The 22,568-nt window shown below is 31.8% G+C and overlaps 2 protein-coding genes across 6 annotated transcripts in view; both read left to right on the top strand.

The window, feature by feature from the left end:
- Window positions 1–12,417, top strand: part of LOC146998817 (uncharacterized) — a 42,934-nt gene extending 30,517 nt beyond the window's left edge. The window contains exons 2-3 of the mRNA XM_085812273.1: window positions 5,612–6,762; window positions 11,689–12,417. Of these exons, the coding sequence (XP_085668399.1) occupies window positions 5,612–6,608 (997 nt within the window). The 3' untranslated portion in view covers window positions 6,609–6,762; window positions 11,689–12,417. The remainder of the gene's footprint in view (window positions 1–5,611; window positions 6,763–11,688) is intronic.
- The window catches only part of LOC146998813 (uncharacterized), a 940,238-nt gene that overhangs the window by 320,667 nt on the left and 597,003 nt on the right, over window positions 1–22,568 (top strand). The gene's annotated exons all lie outside the window — the stretch shown is intronic.

Here is a 22,568-nt window from a genome sequence, read left to right as displayed (position 1 = left end):
AACTTCTTTTAACGGAAACAACCGAGACATTAAATTCAGTCCAATTTAATTTTTCATCTAAATCATTTCTTAATTGCAAAAGTTCATATTAATTTTCGTTGCAAAGGAGACTAGGTGTTGCTGCAAACAAATGAAATACCAAACATCATAAATTTATTGAAGTCAACAGCAGAAAAGTGTTAAACAATTAATAGATTACTTCAGTGAAACGTAATTGCATTTAAACGTATTAAATTGTTTTCAGCAGATGTAATAATCAGGAAGATCCGAAGAGATATTGTGCGTTTAATATTTCTTTTTTTTCGCTAAATTTTTATACATTTCAGTTAACGTGTAAATCTATGTTTTGAACACATGGCCCGTTAAGTGAAGAAGTCTGTGGGAAGGCAATTTTTAATCCTGTGCGGAAATTGTCCAAACGATTGATCATTCATCGGCTCAGCATACGCAGCCATAAGGTTGAGAGCCCAATCATTGCTTAGTTGCGCTCGACTGGAAATTTGATCAGCCTGGTCAACGGAAGCCACGGTTTAAAAAATTTACATGTTCTTAAATACTTGCTTATTAACTCTTGTAATATGATTAGATACTTATAGTCACAGTTCTATCACTTTCAATAATATATTTCATAAATTGTTCAAGTGCAGACACACACTTCATATTGTAGAAAAAACATTCTCTGGAATTTTTGATGCAAATCCTAGTTTTCTTTTTCTAAGAATGGAAAGTAATGGAGAGTGCCATTTATAAAGCTTAGGTTTTGCTAGATTTGCAGGTTTTTCGCGCTCGCATTTTACGTGCCTTCTTAAGAATCTCTGGAAATAAAATGGAAACTTTCCATGATTTGTTGCCAATCTAATTGGAGAAAATAATGTATTCTTTATAGGGATACTTGCGGAAAGTAACTGTGGAGCAATCTTCTTGTATCTGCCTCGTCCCATCCTGTTTGTTATTTTATCAAAACGTGTTTGGAAATTTTTTTCCTGATTGCAATGTTTGATCTGAGATGATAGATGTCAATCAGACCTTCTAATATGGCATCCTGAGCTGCTGATGCCAGCAGCTTCATTTCCTATTATACCTGTATATCCTCATAATGGAATTTAGGCTAATAAGACGAATATTCATTTCCATATTTACTGTTTTTTGAAGATTTTGAATAAGTAAAGCTATTTTCTTCGTGGAACATAGCGCCTTTAAAAATCTTTGACAAAAATGTAAAAATGTAATGTAAAAATGCTCGCAAAATGTGATTTACTACTTTTGACAAAAAACGTATAAATAATCATTTATTAAATTAATGAATTCAAACATATGAACATATATATTTAATAAAATAAAAATATTTCAGCGCAAATAATTATCGACGTATATTTGAAGAAGAAGAAGAAGCAAAAATATACTTCAGCGAACAATTACTAGAAGAATTGGATCCGCAATGTTTAAGATTGCAATACGTGTCGGAGACGTAAGTCATTTCGGAAAAAATAATAAAACAAAACATAATGTTTCATGTCCAGTTTAATTATACGTTTAATAATTTTTTGACAAAAACGCTGGTCTGGAAAATAATACGTTTTCAGATTTGTAATGCGTAATGTTTTTTCATTCCTTCATTACAAAAATAGATTATAAATGTTTAAGTTGGAAAATCACATTGTGAAGAATTCAAATTTATTGTAATACCTTTTGATTATGAGGAAACTTTATTGCATTAACTAATGAAATACCTAAACAGAAAGCTAATATACAAAATACACGTGTTTAAACGGCCAGTTTGTAAAATTTGTGAATGAGAAGTAAGTGTGAAATAGTTGATATAATTAGAGTAACAAAGACAAAAAGGACTTTATGTTTATAAATAATATGCATATATATATGTATGTAAAACAAATTAAGTAAACACTGAAATCCATCCCATACTCTATTCGGAACAAAACTCATATAAATTGTTCTCTTCACCTGTTTCTGTTAGACTATATATTTCTAGATTTACAGAGATTTATGATATTATTTAGCTATAGTCTTGAGAATTTACTCATGAAACATAATAAAAATTTCGAGATTCTAACTTTTCATTGCAATTATTTTTTTAATATATAATATTAAATAATTTTGAATTAATAACAAATTAAAAAATAAAAATTAATTAATTAAAATATATGTTTATGTATATATATATATATATATATTTAAACAAATTTAAATTCTTAACAAATACGTATAAAAGTAAAAAAGTAAAAAAATAAAAATATAAAAAAGCAAATTTAAATTCTAAAAAAAGGAAAAAAGCCAAATAATTTAAAATAATTTAAAAATATGCAAACATGTAAACGATTTAATTCTCGAACTAATCTACAATATCATTTAAATTCAGAAGCATAAGCAAATCAAGTGCAAAATCTATCTATGAAAAAAAATCTAATATTATATATCCCCATCACATGATTTCAGTTAAAGATGATGACTTAGCTAAGTGGGAATATAAATTTTCCCAACAATATGAGAAATATAAATATTCTAGAAATAGGTAAGTTTAGAATTTCAAATGAATTGGGGGCGCAAATGTGAATTGAAATAAATCTGAATATTTTATCTTATTCATCTGCCAAATTTGCTCTGTATTATAGATCAATATGTGCGATCAGAATTCCTAACATTAATTCACACACATACACACACACACATATGCGTATATATCTATATATATACGTTTATCGTATATATGTTACGGTGAAACACCGAAATCTGGAGAATGTCGGCTTTCACCGGTGAATGTCAACATTCACATAGTCGCTTGTTGTATGTCCGAAATATTTTTCAAAAACACTTATTTCTGACTTACACCGGTAAATGTCGACATTCACCATCTACTAATGGTGAATGTTGAACACATAAGAATATTACATTTTCTTCTCCGTAATTCGGTCGCGAAAAAACGCACTTGGGACTTAAAATAAGAACTTAAGAATATAAGAACTTGAAACACACTGTACATTCAAAATGAGAAAGGAAAATAATAGAAGTTAAAAATTTACTAAATTACGTGATTCAAATCTTATTATTTGCAACAACTTAAACTATTAGGACACTTTCAATTGCACAAGAGGCCCTTGCTTTTACAACTGCATTTATTTGTGGAACACTTCCTTTTGCAACGAGAGCGTGTACATATACTCCTCTCTTTTTGACCTACACCAGAGCATATCTGTGATTGTCGACATACACCGGTGAGGGTCCGAATGTACAAAAATGTAATGCAATATTCGATCATTCACCGACGTATTTGGTGAATGTTGACATTCTCCGGTGAAAGTCGACATTCTCCAGTTTCGATCTTTCACGGTAACATATATATATATATATATATATACGATTATATATATATAATTTATTTCCTAAACAATATTGATTAATTGATTATATTGTCTCCTAAGTTTATTTAAAGTAGAATTATTTTAAAATAGTGAATCAATACTGGTAAGTTATATTTTGAAAGATGTTTTGAGGTAACTTGAAAGTAAATTGTTAATAATGTTTTAACGGGGACTAGAATTAAATCATCATGAAGAACAAAATTTCAATTTTAAAAGGAAAAATTAAATTAAAAACATGTAATCATTGTCATTGATCGGAAAATAGTTGACTTTTCAAGGGGAACAAACCAACTCCCGTATATATATATATATATAATCGTTTATTGCAATTCATGATCGAAAACGCTTTCCTGGCCCCATAGTGACGAGACACAACACAAGAAAAATAGGGTACGAACAGTGTAAAGGTATTTGTTTATTATTCTTAGCGCAGCGGAAACTAAGAAATAAGAACAAAAACAGGGGATCGTCATCAAAGAAAGTATTCGAAAGTTCCTTCGGTGACTTCCTCTCGGGATACGTCAACACATTATTGCACGAAACCTCTGTTAGAAGTCACACAGGAACTTGTGACACATATCGTGGCAGCTGCTGGGAAAGTCCTGGGAATGCACGGTATTTTCGAGAACATCTTATGTTCGATGTGCGAGAGATGTGATACCTGCATCAGGGTGCAGGTCGTAATTTCGAACACCTTCTTTCAGGTCCATAAGTGTCTAATTTTGTTCCTATTTTTTAATTTCTCTTGCGCTAAGCATAACTGGTGTCCGTTCTTTCTTGTGTTTTGTGTTGTTTGTACCGGCCAGGAAAGTGTTTTCGGCCATGTTTTGCCATTTCATTTTTCGTCATCGTAGTCTCTCTCATATATGTGCATAAATACTTATGACTCAAGTGTTGCTACTATATGATGAAATATACAAACACGGTGTTTAAAATGCTACATATTCCCATCCGAAAATATCTTTTTTTTATCTTCTTGCCCTTCAAATAGGAAATATGTGTCCTTCATTGTAAAATCTCCTGGAACTTTAATTCTTCTTTTTTCGAGGTCAATGGAGAAATTATTTCAGCATAGGCAGCTGTCAGTATTCAAACATTAAATTGTAAAAGCCATTAAAGTGTAGCCGAAACGCTCAGAAAGGTTTAATTCGCATAAGGATTTAGGAAATACATTTTGAAAGATTTAGCAAATTTTCCTTCAATAAATTTAATGGAACAGGCAAAAGAAATTACAGGGAACAATAAATATAGGAGAAAACAGATATTTCTTTTCCTAATTTGTTTTGCTTTGTTTGATTTCTTTCTTTATTCCTGTATAAATAATAAAACTTTAAGAATGCAACTGAAGATGAGAATAAATTTTTCAATTGAAAACAAATGATGGCAAAAATCCTAGTTCTTCTTGCTGGACGACAAAATAGACCAGCATTATGTTCCGAATTCGGAATAACGAGAGAAAATTTGAAACCTGTGCAGCCAGCGATGCAAAGAGATTGATCTGCGAGAAAGATGACTTAAATGAGGAAACTCGGAGATATTTTAATGATGTGTAAGGTTACCTCTACTGGATAATAATAAGAAATGGTAAAATACGTAAGTAAATTATACCAAAATTGAAGAAATTTAAAATATCTGGCATGCGTAAGAAATAGTAATTGATTGAAAAAATAAATGAATCCAAAGCTTTCAAACTTATACTCGTTTAAATACAGGTTTTGCTGATTCAGAAAGAACGTTACGTGTATATCTTCTAAAATGCTTTTTCCATCCTTTGTTTGTAGTTGTTTTATTTTTCATTTCAGTTTCATTTTTCCTCCTATTTTGCAATTTTCGCCATTGTTTCCCTCTGTTTTAAGCCACCTGTTTATTATTACTATTATTATTATTTCAACTTATGTCAAAATTAAGTAAGGAAAAGTAAGGCACTGAAACTTTGCAAATTATTACGCTCTACGTGAGATTCATGGAGGTCGCTTATTGCATACAAATCACGCCAAATGCTTTAACTTTTCTGCTTGGCTTTAGGTCAGAAGAACAAAAGCAACAAATTCGCCTTTTGTAGAAAAACATTCTGTCAGGCAATAAATCTACGGGGAGATTTTTCCCTATGAAACTGAGCCAAAAGTGTTATATAGTATCTAAATATGGAAGTGTTGTGCATGTTAAACGTGATAGTCGTTGCATTACTTTCACTTTTTTACTACTGAAATAAAGATATACTGATTATTTTGTAGATTGGATTTTCATGATCCTTGTGATCATGAAAAGGAGCAAAAACTGGAAAACGAGAAAGAACTGGAAAAGAAGCCAGAACCCGAAAAGATGCAAAAACTGGAAAATAATCAAGAACTGGATAAAAAGGAAGAACATGAAAAGAAGGAGAAACTGGAAAAGAAGCAAGAACTGAAAAACAAGAAAAAACTGGAATTGACACAAAAACTAGAAAAGAAGCAAGAACTGAAAAAGAAGCAAAAGCTGGAAAAGATACAAAAACTAGAAAAGAAGCAAGAGCAGGAAAAGATACAAGAATTAGAAAAGAAGCAAGAACTGAAAAAGAAGCAAGTGCTGAAAAAGAAGCAAAAACTGGAAAAGAAGCAAGAACTGAAAATGAAACAAGAGCAGAAAAAGAAGCAAAAATTGGAAAAGAAGGAAGAACTGAAAAACAAACAAAAACTGGAAAAGCAACAGAAACTAGAAAAGAAGCAAGAACTGAAAGAGAAACAAACACTAGAATGGATTCAAAAACTAGAAAAGAAAGAAGAACTGAAAAAGAAGAAAAAACGGGAAGAGATACTAAAACTAGAAAAGAAAGAAGAACTGAAAATGGAGAAACAACTGAAAGAGATACAAAAACTAGTAAACAAAGAAGAACTGAAAAGTCAAAAGAAACTGGAAAAAATGCAAAAACTAAAAAACAAAGAAGAACTGAAAAAGAAGAAGAAACTGGAAAAAATGCAAAAAACAACAAACAAAGAAGAACTGAAAAAGAATAAGAAACTGGAAAAAATGCAAAAACTGGAAAAGAAGCAAGAGCCGGAAAAGATGCCAGAACTGGAAAATATAGACGAGTCAGAAAAGACGCAATACCTGGAAAAAAAGCAAAAAACGGAAAAGAATCCTCATCTGAAAAACAAGCTGGAACCGGAAAAGAACTGTCAAACCCGAAAAGGAAACCGGATGAACTGCGAAAAGAGCCAGAACTCGATAACAACTGTAGAACGATTGATTTAATGACCAAACGAAGCAAGACCCGGAAAAGAAAAATAGAACAAATAAATCATACACCTGCTTCATTTTACCAAAATTTATTATCAATAACATTTTTATTATGAAGAACTTTATGGTATTCTTAGTATATGGACAGCATTTGATAATATTTTGCTCGGTAAGTGTAACTACTGATATATTATTAGCTAGTAATTAGTCATGCTAACTTTAAGATATCAGCATTATTTTAGCAGCAACTAAGTACACTCTTTCGTAGTTCAGATCTATGTTTTCAGTGCCTTTCATGGCTGCGAGGTCTTCCGGTTTTACCTGGAAAGTCACAGTTTATTGACTTTTTTAACACATAGTCACATGACAGTATTTTTCAACTATAAATTTATGTTATGCTACTGGCTTTAAATTGTGCAAATAAATATTGCACGTCATATCTTTCATAATTGAACTCATGAAATTAATTTATACAGATTTCATTTTAAAATTTGTTTGACCCTGAGCTGTCTTATCCAACTGCAGATATTTATAGGACTTTATATCAAGATTCAAAGAAACGCTCAAAAAGGAATGTTTATCCGCTTTTAATTATGTGTTAATCAGCTTGAGTTGCATTACCAAGATTGTAATTCTAAACAAATTAAAAGGTATTGTAGTATGTACATTAGCTTTTAATTTGCTTTCACCTTGTTTAAATGTAGTTTGACATACCACAGTTTCCGTTTCTACTCAGGATTTTTCTAGTGTAAAAATTCAAGATTACAAATTAAAATGAGCGAAAAAATAACTTTTAAAATGTGTGTATACATTAAATCAGAATCATAATATAATTAGAGAAAAAAACTGAATAATATATTATAAAGCGAATTTATATCAATTTCGATTTCTTTCAAAATAGAGATTCCTTCGCACCTCACAAATCTCACAGAAACTCTCGGTTTGTGATTCGTGAGCTTTAGTTTTTTATATTTGGAATTTGGCAGCAATATGATTCACTGTTACGATACAAATTCTTGCTCACAAATTGGTTATCTAACTAGAAAATGGTATAACTAAAATAAAATAAATATTATTAGATGGAAATGTTGGTTTGCTTTGCGTTTATCTGAATGGTATCGTATATATAAACCTGTTGGAGACGTTTTTTTCCCACACATCGAATAGAGACACATAGTCACATAATATAAATAATCTGACTACATTACTATAGTGTTAGATGAAGCTCTACCACATTTCTCTATTACTTTAGACTGCGAAAGATTTGCTAAAGCATTACAGGATCATACTCTGAAGGATCTCGCCGTTCTGTTTCATTTTCTTCCGCCTCGAAAACACATTATCTTAATACAATAGATTACTTTTGAAGGAATGTATTATTTGAAAACCTTGTAACTGTAAGAATTATTCTCTGACGTTATTACACAAAAAGCGGTTGAGAGCCTAATCTTTTGCTATGCGCTTTAAGATGTATAAAAGCATTTTGAAATGTAAGGCCTACAAACCGAAACGTAACTTTATCTTATTTCTGTACTATTCATTAGAGTTATATACATTCCCATCAATAGATACTCAATGGCTAAATATTCTGGTTACCCAAATCAGTTCTTTTTTTCCTCTCTTCTTTTTCTTAATTTTAAATAATCCGGAAAGTAAAGCTATAGAAAATTTCACTTCTTCATTAGAAATCTGATTTGGAATTTTGTTTTCCGAGATAAAAATTTTAATTCCTTATCTCTTTTCTCAACACAAAGATCGAAAAACGTAACATCGACATTTTGAAAACATTTGTAAACTAATAGAAGGGAAAAAGCAGAATACAATGGTTCAGCAAGCATGTAAATATCTCTATCACTTAAGTTTCAGCTATGTTTGTTATAGTATATTCAGGCGTATAAGACGCACTTTTAAAACAAAATGTAAGATGGAAATTTATGCGTGCGCGCTGTACGCCAGATATAAAAATTTTATGTTTGGAAATATGGAAAAAGTGAGCATACGAAAATTAGATTTCTGCGTGTAATTAAATTTTTTTTCTTTAAAAGAAATAACACAGTTTATGTACTTAAAAATTCTCTTTCATTTTCACCTTCACATCTGATCCATACTTCCATAGATCCAAGTTCCTCATATTCGGCTTAAGTTATATCTTCAAGCACATCATCGGATTCTGTTTCATTTTCGCCGTCACTTTTTCTCTGATCCACAGATAAATAATCATCTTCCGTTTCAACTAGACCGTCAGATATACCACATATATTAAATGGGTTTAATTTTATTCCGTGCTTTTATTATTTACTGACACACTATTTATGGACTGGCATGACGTATTTGGTCTCCATTTGTAACTGTTTTTTTCACCTTCACGTTTGCTCGAGTATTCCACTGACGTTAAAAATATTCTATCGATGATATATTGACATATATGTCTAATATCTGAACTAATGGCAATAATCCGCCTGGATAAACTGTCATATCTGTATAACATTATTTCAACAACATATTTGTGTTATCCGTTAGATGGAGGCTGAACATGTCCCAAAGTATTGGATTTTCTTGATTATCTGAGACAAAAGGAAGCTTTTGCCAAATATTTCTTATCCACAGTTTCACGACATTTTTCTCCGCCGATCATTTCTCTTGAATACGGATGAAAACACTTTCGGGAAACTGCACTTCTGCAAAATCTTTCTTTTAAAGATATCGATGGGATTTTAATTTCGTACGGTCGGCTAAGCAGGAGATCAGTACGGTGAGGTGAGATTTCTCGTTGGACTATTGTTTCTATGTTAACCGTTATTTTTCTTTCATATCATTGTTTATTTATCTCCTACCGTATAAAAACTACTGGAATGACATCCATATTTGCAACACGTGATAGTAATTAAATTTTTCCATATTTTTAAAAACTCATCAAAGTTTTATCTCTATATTTGCGAAGCCTTTGAAAAAATTTTGTCTTTTTTTCTCGGAGAACTGAATTATTCCGTGAAGTAAATCGAAAACACAAACTCAGTTTGCTTTAGAGTTTTCACTTCCATTTGCACTCCTTTTTTCTATTTTTAAGTCAAAGAAACGTACGCTGTTTCTTGTTACAATTAATTCATTCTAGCGATGATGGGGATTTTCTACAATGCAGTTTCCAACACTTTCGCCGACGGTAAGCTATTTCATTACTTCTTTATGCAATGCACAGTTATTCTTTGGCGCAATAATCATTGTAAAATTTCATGTTTCCTCCACTCGTGTACGAAGCACTCACGAAAACCAAACTGCATGATTTCCATTTTCTTTCGCAAACTGAATGACTTAACATTTGAAACTTGCATTGTGTTTGTTTCGTTCGGCAAAAGCCATAACTACTGCTGAAGAAACCACTGGATGAACTACACTTCACTAAAATCAAATGTGATATCGTTAAGTCTTTGATGTTGACATCAGAACCACGGTTTCAAATGACTACAGAAAGAAGAACATGACTCCTAATTCCGCAAATTCACTTTGGTCGAAAGTGCACTCTTATCCAAATTATGTTCCTTGTTTCTCGAAGTCCTAGAATAACATTCTCTTCCACATCCAGAATGAATACAAATCACCTCCTACCTTGCAGAAATATTTTCCCCGATAATCATTTCTCCTGCGCACCACCTTATCGCTTGCGAAACTGCAATGTTTCCGCAATTGACATATTTGCTCGTGTTTTCTAAGGTATGAAATAATCAAGAAGAGCTGTTGCGGGATATGATGTTTTTGGTATTGCCAAACCACCATGTGTATTTTATTGCTTTCTTTATTTACTAAAGACCTGATGCATTGTAATTAAGCGATATAAGAACTTGATTTATATGCGATTACGTTTTCTTATACAAAATGTTCCAACAATGTGCTTATGCGTTGTAATTTCCTTTATTCAAAACTCAGTCTAGTTATATTTATAAAATTTTCAATAGCAAACGAATGTTTTAAGAAAACAGTTTAGACGTTTTGGGTCAAGATACTTTTCAAAAAAAGTCTAATCCAAGAGTTATTTATATGAGAAATTTTATGTAAAAACAAATGGCGCACATTTTTACGTTTGAAATTTACTGGCATATTCCATGCCAAATTTAGTAAGAGATTTCAGGTTTTTACCAGCTAAAGGAAGTTAAGGATATCTAGAATAATTTGCAAGGTCAAGGAAGAGTTTTGTCTATTGTTAATTGATATTTTCATTTCCAAAAAAGAACGTTAAGCATTAAATTTTGAAAGAAGTTTTTTATTTTCTTTTGGCACGATGCGTAATGAGTTTATTTCAAAAAAGCTGAAAATAAAAGTACCAGTTATCTATATTTTACTATTTATATCATAATAAATAACTTACTAATTTAAAATTTATTTATAAAAAAGATTTTACTCCCACAAAAGCCGTTTTATCCATTTACGCCAGTTTGGGCACTTTTCTACTGCATATGCCTTTCATCAAATTGTACACGCTCTGTCCACAAAATATTCACTCGCTCTTTATTTGTGCAACCGTGGATATACTTCAATTAATAATCTGTTTTAAATGACGCAACTTTTTGTCTTTTCGAATAATAAACGGTTATTATTGCACAAAGTACGAAATCTGACTAATTATTTTTTCCTCCAATACCTAGACTTCTGTCTAGGTATTTGGTTATAAGAAATAAATCACAAAACAATTGACTGATGTCCATCGAAATCAGACGGAGATACTTATGTTCAAAATTATTTCATAACGAGTGCAAACTTTTTCCTCATAAAATTATGAGTGTCGGAGAAACATATGAAGAGCTAGGTTTCGTAATTTTTACAAAACAAATTATTTTAAATTTAAAAGTACCAAAGCGCAAACATTTACGTTTTTCAAAACACTTTTGTACTTGGAAGTCAATGCCCACCACAAACGACCAAGATCCGGTCTGAAATTTTGCAGACAGTGCACAGTCATCCGTTTCGAGTATCTTTCATTTTGGTTATTTGCGTATGCGATATAACCTTCTCAAATATTCTCATGCTTGTGACTCAGAATTGAATTATCATTTTAACTGATATTTTTATGTGATGTGTAACAATAATTTTGTTTATTGTTCAGGATGAAGATTCAGGCCCCCTTTGCGCATACCGACTGTAATTTGAATAGCCAGTTTACAATAACAAGCTTAATAGTAACCGACCGTCATAGGGATGCGCCCGAGGCTTAAAGGAACGCGAATCTCTATCAAATTTGCAACTTGTGCAAATGTAATTTTGACTTTAAAATTCTTTTATTTTCCCTTTCTCGTGTCAAAAATGTTTTTCTCTTTAATATTTAACTTTACCAACGTGAAACTTTCATTTAAATTTTTCTTTTCGCTATTTTTACTTTAAAAAGATTTTAAGTTCTTTCATTTTATAAACGTAATACTGATTTTAAAAACTATAAATATTTCCTTTTGGTTTTTTATTTTAAAAAATTACTTTTAAATGCTCACTTTATTTATTTTACAGAAATATTATATACTCTTATAAGCTAAACATATTTCTTTTTCTTATTTCCATAAATACCATTTTTTAAAAATATTTTACTCCTTTTTATTAAGGGGTGTTGGAAACCCTATAGCAACAATGTTAAATTGGCCATTTTTGGATTACCTTTTCTGAAAAATCTACTGTTCTTACAGGCTTTAAGGTTTTTACGTAATTAAAGTACATCTATCACCTCGCGCTCTTTCAAGCACGAGGCAGGTTCGTCTATGCACTCGCCATAGTAAAAAAATAATCTCTATCTTTGAAATTTTATCCTCTAATTTATTACACATAACGGTACGCAATACACAATAAAACAAATATCACTAGTATAGTATACATTCAATTATATACATAATATAAGGCGTGCAAAACATGTTTTAAGTAATATCATCTATATACATAATATAAGACGCGCAAAACATGTTTTAAGTAATCTCTTTCCACAGGGCATGGCTGCCGGTCCAATCGCTAATGTACCAAGTCTCGTATTCACCCCACCACCCTGCCTCGATCGGTTTTTCCGAGGAATCTCGAACTTTTTTAATACGGTGTCTTTAATCATAATATAGTTATTTAAATCCATTTCATCGAGAGTCGCGACCAAATTTTTAACTTTTTTTTTTAAACTCTGCAAAATAATTTTCCCTTCTTCAGAAATTTTATAGAGATTAAGAATCACTTCAGCATGATGTAAAAAGAACGGCCATTTCTCAGCTTTCGATGGTGGGTCAATCATAACTCCTTTCATTATTTTCAAATGTTTCAATAATCGTTTCCCTTGCTCTAAGAATCTGAAACCCCATCCTCCTCTGATTGCGATACGCTTCCTTCTTTATCTATTTTCCTACGCTCTATTTCTTTAATTTTTATCTCGCTCTCTCTCTAATTGTGTTTCCCTAAATCCCATCTCTTTTAACCGCTTTTTAGCCGCATCTGCCTCCAACTTACACTTTTCTAGCTGTAGCCCCATTTCCTTTAACTTAATTTAAGTCTGCATGGATTTTATGACTTCGTCTGATTCTTCTGCCACCCTATTTCTCCTTTTAAGACCCTTATTAATCTGTGATATTTCCGTTTTACAGCGTTACACATGCAATACAATAATAACACTTGATTATAGGCAAACGTACAAAGTTCATTACTACTGAATACTACCATTATTCACTTAGCATACAATATCATTAGGGAACACAATAATGAATAATAGATTCTCATATTAAACTTTTAACATATATTTAACCATATACTGTTAAACACATAAATGCAAAAAGAAATATGCTAATCTTTTAAATTATCCTGAAAATAAAATGTTTTGAATACTGCTGCATTGCGCCGTATCGCATTTACGCATTCCTGTAAGAGGCCGTTGCCTAAAAAAAAAGAAAACAATTCGTCGTTTTGACATGAAACTTTAAAAAATATTTTCGTTGTCACAAAAACAAAACTTTTTGAAACATTACGTTATTCAAACTCTTATGTCACTTCCGAGTGTCACGTTATCTAAGATGGCATAGGTTTCGGCTACGTACCCAAGCCTCTGGCATCTCCTGAGGGCGGTTGGTTACTACACCTGTACCAACGATAGTGAACTTCCGGTGATATCTTTCTGTCTGTACCTGAATGAAACTGGCTCTTTTTGACACACATATTAAACGTATTGTTTCAAATGGTTAAACGAATTAATTTTTAATCAACTTATTAACTTCAGTGACTAAAACATTTTGGTAAAACAAGACAACAAACAAGTCCGTTCGACCTTGCTTAGTAATCTGTGTAAACAATCAAATGCTTCAGAATCACTTCTGATATCATATTTCCGAACTATTTTAACTTTCATTTAACAATCAATATCTCCTATATCTTGATAAAAATAAGAACCTTAATTTCTCATTTGCATATAAAAAATACTTTCTCGGCGTCTACTGGTTTTAACGCCTGACATTCGAATCATGTTATTACCAGACATAAAAACAATTTTAATTTTCCAAGTTAATATGGTTAATATATAAATTAAGAAGGACTTACCTTTGATCCCGATAGTGAAAATGTCGAACGAAGAGCACAACTTGACGTTGTAAACTTTAATCATGAGCACACTGCACTGGCACGTAACTTGACATGATTACAACACGGTAATTCACGTTACCCTGATTTAACTTTTCACGATTTCACTAGGATGATGAACACTGATGATCACATTTTACCACTTACTGGCTGTGAACGTTTTAGCACATCACGCTTTCAAAATCTGATGATTTATTCGCACACATTGCCTTAAACGCGCCATTTTCTTTCGTCATAAAAATCTTCTCATACCGTAGATCCATTCGTGAACTATCACCGAATTTCATTTTATAATTTTCAGTAACTTTTTACGATAATATTTATTTATTATTTTCACTATTCAGTGATTTCCTTTTTCACAATCTTATCCTATGGACTGCTCCTATTTGCACCTCGCACCGTTTCAACTCCGAGGCGGGTTCGTCTATTTCTCATGCACTCGCCATAATAGGAAAATAATCTCCATCAGCTTTGAAATTTTATCCACTAATTTATTACACAATACACAATAAAACAAATACCACTACTATACATTTAGCTCAAGTTACCTCTTTGCACACGGCATGACTGCCGGTCCAACCGCAAAAGTCACAAGTCTCGTATTCTTCCCACCAGCTTGCCTCCACTCTGTTTTCCGGCGTAACTACGTCCCTTCCTTTAACCGTCTTTCGCCCCTCGCGGATAAAATGTTCTGGAAACGTCTTTCGCCCCTCGCGGATAAAATGTTCTGGAAACGTCTTTCGCTAAGGGAAGGAACATCACAATACCTAGCTGAATATCCTGAAACGAGCTTTTTTATCATTTTAAATTTTAGAGTATTTTACAGAATATTTTGTTACGCATAGTAAAATTTAGCACTGATTATAATCAAAAGCTCAATTCGGCAAATATTTGGAAACGTAGTAAATAAGGTATAAACATTTCGGATACCTGTGAGCAGTAGTTCTTGAGAATAGGTACTACATAGAGTATAAAAAAATCACGTTCGAAAAAGGCGATTTTATGTAAAAATTCTCAATTATCAAAGCATTCAATGACAAATTAAAGCTAGATTTTGTACAGTCCTAATTTTCATAGAGATTAAAGAATGGTGTTTTAAGAAAGCTAAAATTATAGAGAATTTGAAAATGCAAATATCAGAAATCCTCATTTTATGAAATGTTTTGGCTTTCAACACCTGTATTCTATTAAATTAATATGTTTCACAAACTATAATCAATCAACAAATGAACTGTATTCCTACACTTTTATTAAATTACACTTGTCAGCGATGCAAAATAATTGATACAAAATAAGCGAGCCATTCTACATGGCTGTCACAAACACAATTCTATCAATCAATTATCTTGTTGCCACACATAAAGTTCAAAACTAAAGGAAGAAAAGCAAAAGGAATTTACGCTGTTTGCAACAATAAAATGAAGCAAACGATACTCACATAAACAACACCCCTTCAACTATTCTATTCTTTAAAGTCCTTTCTCTTTTTTTTCTATTCTGGTAAAACTTTATATATAAATTTAATTCTTTGTCTTTTAATTTTTTATTTTATATCTCTGGTCGCATTTTTCATTAACGATTAACATTTTGCATTTTGCTTATTATTATTATATTAAAATTATGCAAAATGAACAAACAGTAAGTAATGAGATGCTCAATTAAAATCAGATTTAATGATAAAAGGGAAATTTTTAATGTCATTACAAACAAGATTTCAAGAGATTCAGAGGCCGTTGCCTAAAAAAAAAGAAAACAATTCGTCGTTTTGACATGAAACTTAAAAAAATATTTTCGTTGTCACAAAAACAAAACTTTTTGAAACATTACGTTATTCAAACTCTTATGTCACTTCCGAGTGTCACGTTATCTAAGATGGCATAGGTTTCGGCTACGTACCCAAGCCTCTGGCATCTCCTGAGGGCGTTTGGTTACTACACCTGTACCAAAGATAGTGAACTTCCGGTGATATCCTTCTGTCTGTACCTGAACAAAACTGGCTCTTTTTGACGGCACTCTAGCGAAACTCTAAAAAATCATGATTTAAATAATTTAACTGGTATTTTAAGGACGAGGATTTAGATTAACTGCTGATGATTTTTTATTTAGGTGATCGTGAGTATATGGTTTAATGATGAAGAGTATGAATATTTGAGTAGGATGATAATAAAACTTGAGGTGATTGGGCTTTGTATCTAGGTGAAGATCTTTTATTTTGACGACCACTTCAATGATGATGATGAAGATGATACATAGGATGGTTAAAAATTTTGTGATTAGGGTGATGATGGTTTATCTTATTCTGACGATGATCATGGTGACGCGATATACATGAAGGTTAAAATGACGATGTGTATTAAGTGATAATAAATATTTAGATGAATTTGATGGTGACATAGTTTTGACTGATGACGATTTTATACATGATGTGAGAGTGATTTATATAATAATTTAGAGGAGTTAGGCAATGAAGACGATGATTAAATGAGGATGAAGAAGATGATGATTTGGTTGATATTGCTTTCTATTTAGATGATCTGGAGGATTATGATTTATCTATCTCGACGATGATAATGGTGATGACGACACATACGACGGTTTAAACTGAAGGTATGATTTCGATGATGATGATTATTTAAATGATGGTTTTGAATTATCTGGTGATAATTTTAGAATTTCTTTCTTGGTTATTCAGATAACAATTTGATGGTGATTTAGACGGTTGAGGTGATGAAGACGATGATCAAATGAGAATCATATTGTTGATGGTGGTGATTTAGATGATACTGCTTTTTATTTAGTTGATTTGAGCTATGATGATTTATCTTAATTTGGCGATATTTTCAATGACGATGATGATGATAATATATATATGATGGTTTAACATGAAGATGTGTTTTGGGTAGTTATGCTTAGTTAGATGTCTTAGATGATGATTTAAATTTAGCAGATGAAGTTGATTGGATTTAGAAGGAAATTTATATAGATGATGATTTCAATGAGTTAGATATTTATTTAGATGAAGGTATATTCATTTGATAATGATTATTTAAACAATAAGAGGGTCGTCCGAAAAATTACTTTGCCGTAAACCATAAAAACAAAGTCTTATTACCTGGAAAGATCTATTGCAAAAGATACAGCTATATTTCTGCTACTTCTCAGCATAAGAAACATCGGAACTATACCAATTGTCATAGCGTCGGTTACCTATTTCCATTAGAGTGTCATAGAAGTCTGTCGCCTGGGAAGAAAGGAAGCCCGTCACAGTTGTCTGCAACATTTCACCTGTAGGAAAGTGTGCCCAGACAAGAACGTCTTCAGGTGCAATAACACGTGAAAGTACTTGACAGCAAGATCGGAGCCATGATGGTCAGACATCTCCCAGCGAAACGTCTACAACATACATTTTGTGGAATTCCCCGTATGCGTCCGATGTTGTCGTAGGACACCACAACACCAGCACTGAACATCCCAAGCTATTTGTTCTGAATGGCTCTTCAGATGTTCTCTAGTAAAGCGTAATAAAGATCAGCTTTCACCGGAGCACCACTCGCCAATACGTCAATGAGCAGAATGCCTTTACTATCCCAGAATACCGTGCACATCAATTTCCGTGCATAGACTGAGGATCGTCCGGCGCGTGGATCCCTGTGACGCCAATCAATCGTGAGTTGCTGGTTTCTGTGGTGAAGTGAGCTACCCACATCTCATCACCTGTAACGATTCTGTTAAATTGCGTTCAATAAACTGATTTATGTATCTGCTGGCTCTAGTTCTTTGTGTTTAAGTTTTGAGTATTCGAAATGGAACTCAAATGCAATCAATCATATATATAGATTACATATTAATTCATATATTTGAATTAAATACATATTTACTTACCAGCCCGAAACTTTCTTAACACGTTGATCGCGGCGCCGCTCTCTGGGGACCGACAGTGAACTTTCCGTGTGGCCGGCGTCGGTTCCTGGGGACCGGCACTGGAATTTTCGTTTGCCTGGCGTCGTTCCACGGGACCGACAGTATAAGTTAATAAACATAGTGTCAATGAAATGTGATCAAATTTAGCTTTAATGAAATGTATTGAAACATTCTAAACAATAATACGGCTTAGCTTTAAGGTTTAACTCGCTGCCGGCTGAATGGAAAGGACAGCAAATTCGGCGCCGAACTCAGCGTGTTAATTGGAAAGCCACCGCTCAGCCTTAAAACGCAGAGCAGTTTGATTTAAATAACCCTTGATAACACTATTCTATAACGTTCTTTGTACGTTAAAGTACATATAGCACAAGAGTGTGCAAGGAAACTAATAATTAACAAATTTATTTAATATTTTTCGTATAATGAGGATAATTTCAAACTGTAAACATAATTCTAAAAATCCATGACATTATCGAATTGAGACCTGTTTCGATGTCAGATATATCTCGTAATGAAATCTGAAATTTTTTGAAATTTAACAACTAATTTTTCGAGGTATTTGACAGTCCAATCTGTATAAGTTTCATTTATTTGTTTAAATGTTTGTAAAGTGTTATCACAGATTTTTATAAAAAAGTGTGTGAGAGATAAATGATAAAATTGATGGATAGAAATGAAGGGAATATTATGCATTTGTTCAGAAACATAAACGTAGTATTTGTGAGATTTCTCGCACAGCCAAGTTATAATTGTTTTGTTAAATTCTTTTTTTTATATTTAATTCTTTTAAATTCATTTCTCAAAGTTTGTCATAATTTATGTGACTCAACTAGGTACGGAAAATTGATTCGGAATGTAAAAGAAATATATGTATTCTGTAATATTATTTTTTGTAAAGTTTATTTTTTTTTAATTAACAAGGTCTGTAATCAATGTTTGCACTTATTTAATGCACGGAGTTCCAAGCAATTTCACTCATCATCCTACAAGCTGCAATAAACACAAAAACACAACTCTGAAAATGAAATATTCTAACAAGGATTGTAAAGCCAAAGGCATATAATTAGTCTCCTCTGTATGCTCAGATCATTCAATATGATTTCTCTCACAGCTTATACATTTTCAGATGAGTTACTCACGTTCGTTTTTAATGGTAATCAAAATATGTAAAACTGCAATTAAAAAGATTAAAATTTCGACAAATTGACTAAATGAAAAATATATTCGCTGGTCGCTTAAAATTGCTTCAACGGTACCTAGTTCCAAATTGCAAGACGGGTATTCCACACACGGATAATCGAGAATTAGTATAACATTCTACAGCAAAATAATGCAAATTCCTGGTTTTTTTCATATAATGCATTCATGCTGTCAGATTTATTATGTCTAATCTTATAATATTATTGTAAAATTACTGCCGGTAGAAATCATTCCTTGAAAATGAAGGCCCCTTGCCACCTTCTTGATGCCTAATTTCAAATGGATAATTCAAACGTGGTCAAAGGAGAAATATTAAAATTTTCAAAAATTCGTGTTTACGGTTTTTTAATACCTAGATTTACCACTGCTAACTAATATTATGATATAATAATATATTAATAATTAGTCAAATGAAATTTATGTGGCTTCGTGTCAACCACTTGGTATTTTTAACGCTGTGTTTGAGCAAAAACAGAATATTGTTTATTTAAGCTATAATAAACATCCTACAGTAACATTTAGTTATTGTATATTGTTTTTTATCAGCACTTACGAGCTGAAGTTTCGTCTTATTAAACTATCCATATTGGTGTTTTTCATGTTCCTATATTGTTTTTGTATATAAATAATGGAAATTACAATTGGGATGATCATTTCCATAAAACTCTCAGTATTCTGCAATCCTAACCACATGACCAATGGTGCCCCAAACATACAAGAAACAAACAGGTATTTACAAGTAGGAATGATTTTCGAAACATTTGCTTGAACAAAACTCAAAACAAAATAAAACAAAAGGGTCGAATCAAAATGTTAATGTTTCATAAAAATGTGCAGGATAATGTTAGATGTAAAGCCATTTTTCGTTTCCCTGGCAGACGTACTAGGAAGTTTCATAAATGAAAGTTTTCTCTTTTGGTGGGATAGTGGCTGTGACCTATACATCGAGCATTCATTGGTGGACAGTACGTGTAAAATTAGAGATAGATAGAGATAAGTAATTAATAGAGTATTTGACATATATAAACTCATCATTCAGATCTTCGAAAGTGTTCAAATAGTAAAAACACGATACCGTATGCTTTCACCACTTCACTTGTGATGTATACTATGCCCATATGAGGTACTTCTCCCTGTTAGAGTTAACTAAATCTTAGCTATTGAAATATAGCATTTTCAAATTCTTTCCATTTGAATTTAACATGAATAATTTTACTCTGATCTCTCTCTTTCTTTTCTGTTTGTTTCTTACTTCTAGCCATCTATATCCAGTTCTATATCTTCTACTTGTGCCTCTGATATTTAATGTAACGGCATTTTGCTTTAGAGTAAATAGATTTAATATAATTAAAAATTACATTCCTATTTTCAAAAAACTTTTATTAATATTTCAAGGTAAACATTTTGATATTCATCAAATGGAACTCGAACCTAAAATTTAATTTTTATTAAATCTTTATTCTATTTCCAGCACTATGCATAAAAATGCCCTTTCTTGTTAAAATAACGAAACTGATTTCAGATTTACTAGTAATGAATCAAATTGCAAATTGCTTAGATGACATTTTTCAGCTCTCAGAATACATTCCATTTAACTATGCAGTAAATCGAATGATTGTTTGCAGTTAACAATATGTAAAAAGCTGTTTGGGCCAGGTCGAGAAACAGGTGGTTTACATCTGGAGGAAACGAATGTTTGACAATGTCTATATACTATATATAAACTAATAATTAGAAATTTCCGCGTAATGCCCTTATGAAATAATTCACTGTATATTAGAAAAGTACGAGAAACAGACGCATATTTTTTCGAATGAAAAAAATCGAAAAATTATGTGCTTACTAAAATAAAAAATCTCAGGCGAACAACAAATAAGGCCTTGTAAGGCCTTATGTGTTGTTCCTTATAAGTTATGTGAATTTCCTTATAAGGCCTATTAAATTATACACACTTTTTGCTGCTGATCATTTAAATTTATTTCTTCGAATTGCTCTTTCAAACTTGAATACCCGATTCCTAAAAGAAAGTTGCTGATTTTGAAATTACGTATACTGCACAATTTTGGTCGTGCGTTTATGAATTTTTTCTAATTTTATTTCTTTATTAACGGAAGTACCCGATGTCAATTAAGTTAGATTGAAAGCAATGTATCTAACAACAGAGAGAACGATACCGTTGTAATCCTTCTCTAACGATGTAAAAAATACGATTCATAGTTATATATTTTTCAGTCTGTTGCGATATGCAACCCCACATAAAAAATTTCGATAGAAAAATATAATTCTCTCTCATTGTATCAGAAGCAATGTCACTAAGCTTTTAGTGATTTTCGTCTTTCTAATCAAATGGCCATAACAGCTCAAGTTCCATCCAATATTTCACCTAATTTCAACTTTAGTCGATTCAATGTCGCATAATATTTATCATAATTGATCAGAAATCAATAACGCAAACAAACAAACAAACACACAAACAGACATTCTTCTTTATATATATAGGTTATGTAAAATTTACAAATTTTTTTATTAACAAAATGTACGATTTGCAAGCGAGCAGTAGCAACACTTTTCGAAATAAAACAATTCTATCTCCAACGCCCGAGACTGTTACCACTAGGAAAAATGAGTGCGAAAATTAGAACTTTCAGAATTTTTAATTAGTATTTTGGCTCGTGAAAGTAGTTAAGATGAGTATAGTCGAAATGGCTTCCCTCGAATTTTCGGAGTCGGGAATAACGTATTTAATGTCTGGGAAAGCTATTTTTATTTCATCTTTTGTCTATTTTCGTATTTTAACAAACTCTAGGATTTGAAAGAGAGCAATGGTAACAACTTTCGAAATAAAGCAGATTTTCGTCTCCAGCTTGCGAGACTGTTGCCACTCGAAAAATGAGAAAGAAAATTATCGTTTTTCCGAGTTTTTAATTTATAGCTCTGATTTTAGCTACTTTTTTTTTTTTTTTTTTTTTTTTTTTTTTTTTTTTTTTTGGAGAAAAGTGACGTCGACCTATTCCGGGAACGATAAAAGAATTGTAGAAAGTTTGGTGGTGATAGCTATAGTAGTGACCTAGTTATGAGAGGACAAACACACAAACTTTCTTCTTTATATACTATTTAGATAACAAGTATGAAACTTTCCCAAATGTAAGTATACGAACCGCGAGACTGTATTAAAATTTGGATTTACTTATTTGTCAAAAAAGAATTTTTGTTAAAATTTGACATCGCCAAAACATGAATATTTTCGTGATTTAAAAACATTTCGATAACTGGAAGTAT

This window comes from Stegodyphus dumicola, chromosome 2 (assembly GCF_044657685.1).
Source record: "Stegodyphus dumicola isolate Sdum_Otavi_A_Nest chromosome 2, ASM4465768v1".
Taxonomy (NCBI): Eukaryota; Metazoa; Arthropoda; class Arachnida; order Araneae; family Eresidae; genus Stegodyphus; species Stegodyphus dumicola.
This window is presented reverse-complemented; position numbering and strand designations above follow the sequence as displayed.